The sequence below is a fragment of the Ananas comosus genome, unplaced genomic scaffold, assembly GCF_001540865.1.
Source record: "Ananas comosus cultivar F153 unplaced genomic scaffold, ASM154086v1, whole genome shotgun sequence".
In the NCBI taxonomy this organism is placed as follows: domain Eukaryota; kingdom Viridiplantae; phylum Streptophyta; class Magnoliopsida; order Poales; family Bromeliaceae; genus Ananas; species Ananas comosus.
The window spans coordinates 37,606-39,266 of record NW_017893428.1 but is presented as its reverse complement, the minus strand read 5'-3'; the positions used below and the strand labels follow the sequence as shown (position 1 = coordinate 39,266).

The 1,661-nt window shown below is 37.1% G+C and overlaps 1 protein-coding gene across 1 annotated transcript in view; it reads left to right on the top strand.

Annotated features, from left to right (window-relative positions):
* Nucleotides 1-369: 369 nt before the first annotated feature.
* LOC109706036 (LRR receptor-like serine/threonine-protein kinase ERECTA) overlaps nucleotides 370-1,661 on the top strand; it is a 12,841-nt gene continuing 11,549 nt past the window's right edge. Inside the window, exon 1 of the mRNA XM_020226836.1 lies at nucleotides 370-1,659. Within this exon, the coding sequence (XP_020082425.1) occupies nucleotides 370-1,659 (1,290 nt within the window). The remainder of the gene's footprint in view (nucleotides 1,660-1,661) is intronic.

Genomic DNA, 1,661 nt, shown 5'->3' with positions numbered 1-1,661 from the left:
GGAGTTTGGAAACTTCCTAATTTAATTTCTCTAGATCTATATAATAATTCATTGGAGGGTGTCATATCTGATATCGAACTTTCCTACCTAAGAAAAATACAATCCTTAGACCTGTCATTGAATGCTCTCACTGTGCGAGTTCGCGATGATTGGGTTCCTCCTTTCCAACTTAAAGAGATTTTTCTAGCCTCCTGCCAACTGGGTCCCTATTTTCCAGCATGGCTTAAAAGTCAGTCTCAACTTGAAGGACTAGATTTGTCGAAAAACATAATTGCGGATACCTTTCCTAGCTGGTTTTGGAATATGTCTCGTTTTATTTTTTATTCAGATCTTTCTGACAACCAAATCAAGGGGAGATTGCCATTGTTAATGGGCTCTACCATGCTATATTACTTGAATTTGAGCTCAAATCAATTTGAAGGCCCGCTACCATCTCTGCCACATAATCTTCGAATCATCGATTTCTCCAATAATTTTTTCACTGGAGTACTTCCAAACATTGTATTGCCACAGATAGAATACTTATTCTTGTCAAATAATGACATTGGTGGTCATATACCATCTGCTCTATGTGAATCAACTTTTTTGATAGTTCTCGATCTATCAAACAACAACTTGTCAGGAGAAATTCCTGAATGTATCGGGAAGTCGCAAGAGTACCTTTCTGTTATAGATGTGTCAGCAAATAATCTTGTTGGGAGGATCCCTGACTCCCTTTGCTCTTCAAAATATATTTCGCTGCTAAAATTTAATAGTAATGGTTTCTCTGGAGAATTTCCTTCGTTGCAAAATTGCACAGGTTTGGTTATCCTTGATCTCGGATATAATAAGTTTTCTGGAATAATACCATTTTGGATTGGGAAAAGTTTAACTCTTCTTATGGTTCTTCAGTTACGTTCAAATACGTTTTCTGGCAGCATTCCGGAGCAAATTGCACAACTTGGCTCTCTCCAAGTTTTGGATCTTTCTAGCAATAACTTATCAGGACCATTACCACGATCCTTTGGTAATTTCAGCTGGAAAGCTTTAAAAGAAGGCAGAATAGATAGAATTAATAATATTAGTTCATATTATTCAGTTAGTATATCCTTGGATATTAAGGGAGAGGAACTTACAATTTGGAAGATACTCTATCTATTTGAAAGCATAGATCTTTCCAATAATAATCTAAGTGGAGAGATCCCCGATGAGATTACTGATCTGCAGACACAACAGTATTTAAACTTATCGAGAAATAATTTGATTGGACGTATTCCAGAAAAAATCGGCAAAATGCAATCGTTAGAATCGCTAGACCTTGCAATGAATAAGCTCTCTGGTAATATTCCGCAAAGTCTCTCGGCATTGACTTCTCTGAGCCACTTAAATTTGTCGTATAATAATCTCTCGGGAGTAATTCCAACAGGAAATCAGTTGCAGACCCTTGACGATCCATCCATTTACATCGGCAATCCATATCTCTGCGGGCCACCGAGTACGAGAAATTGTTCTGCAAATGAAATAAATTATGAGGATAATGAAGGCCCTAAGGATAAGTTCGAGTGGCTATGGATATACTTTGGTGTTGTACTGGGATATCTATTCGGTTTAGCAGTTTTTTGTGGGGTTTTGTTGCTCAATAATGCTTGGAGGAATGCTTATTTCTCTATGATTGATATTGT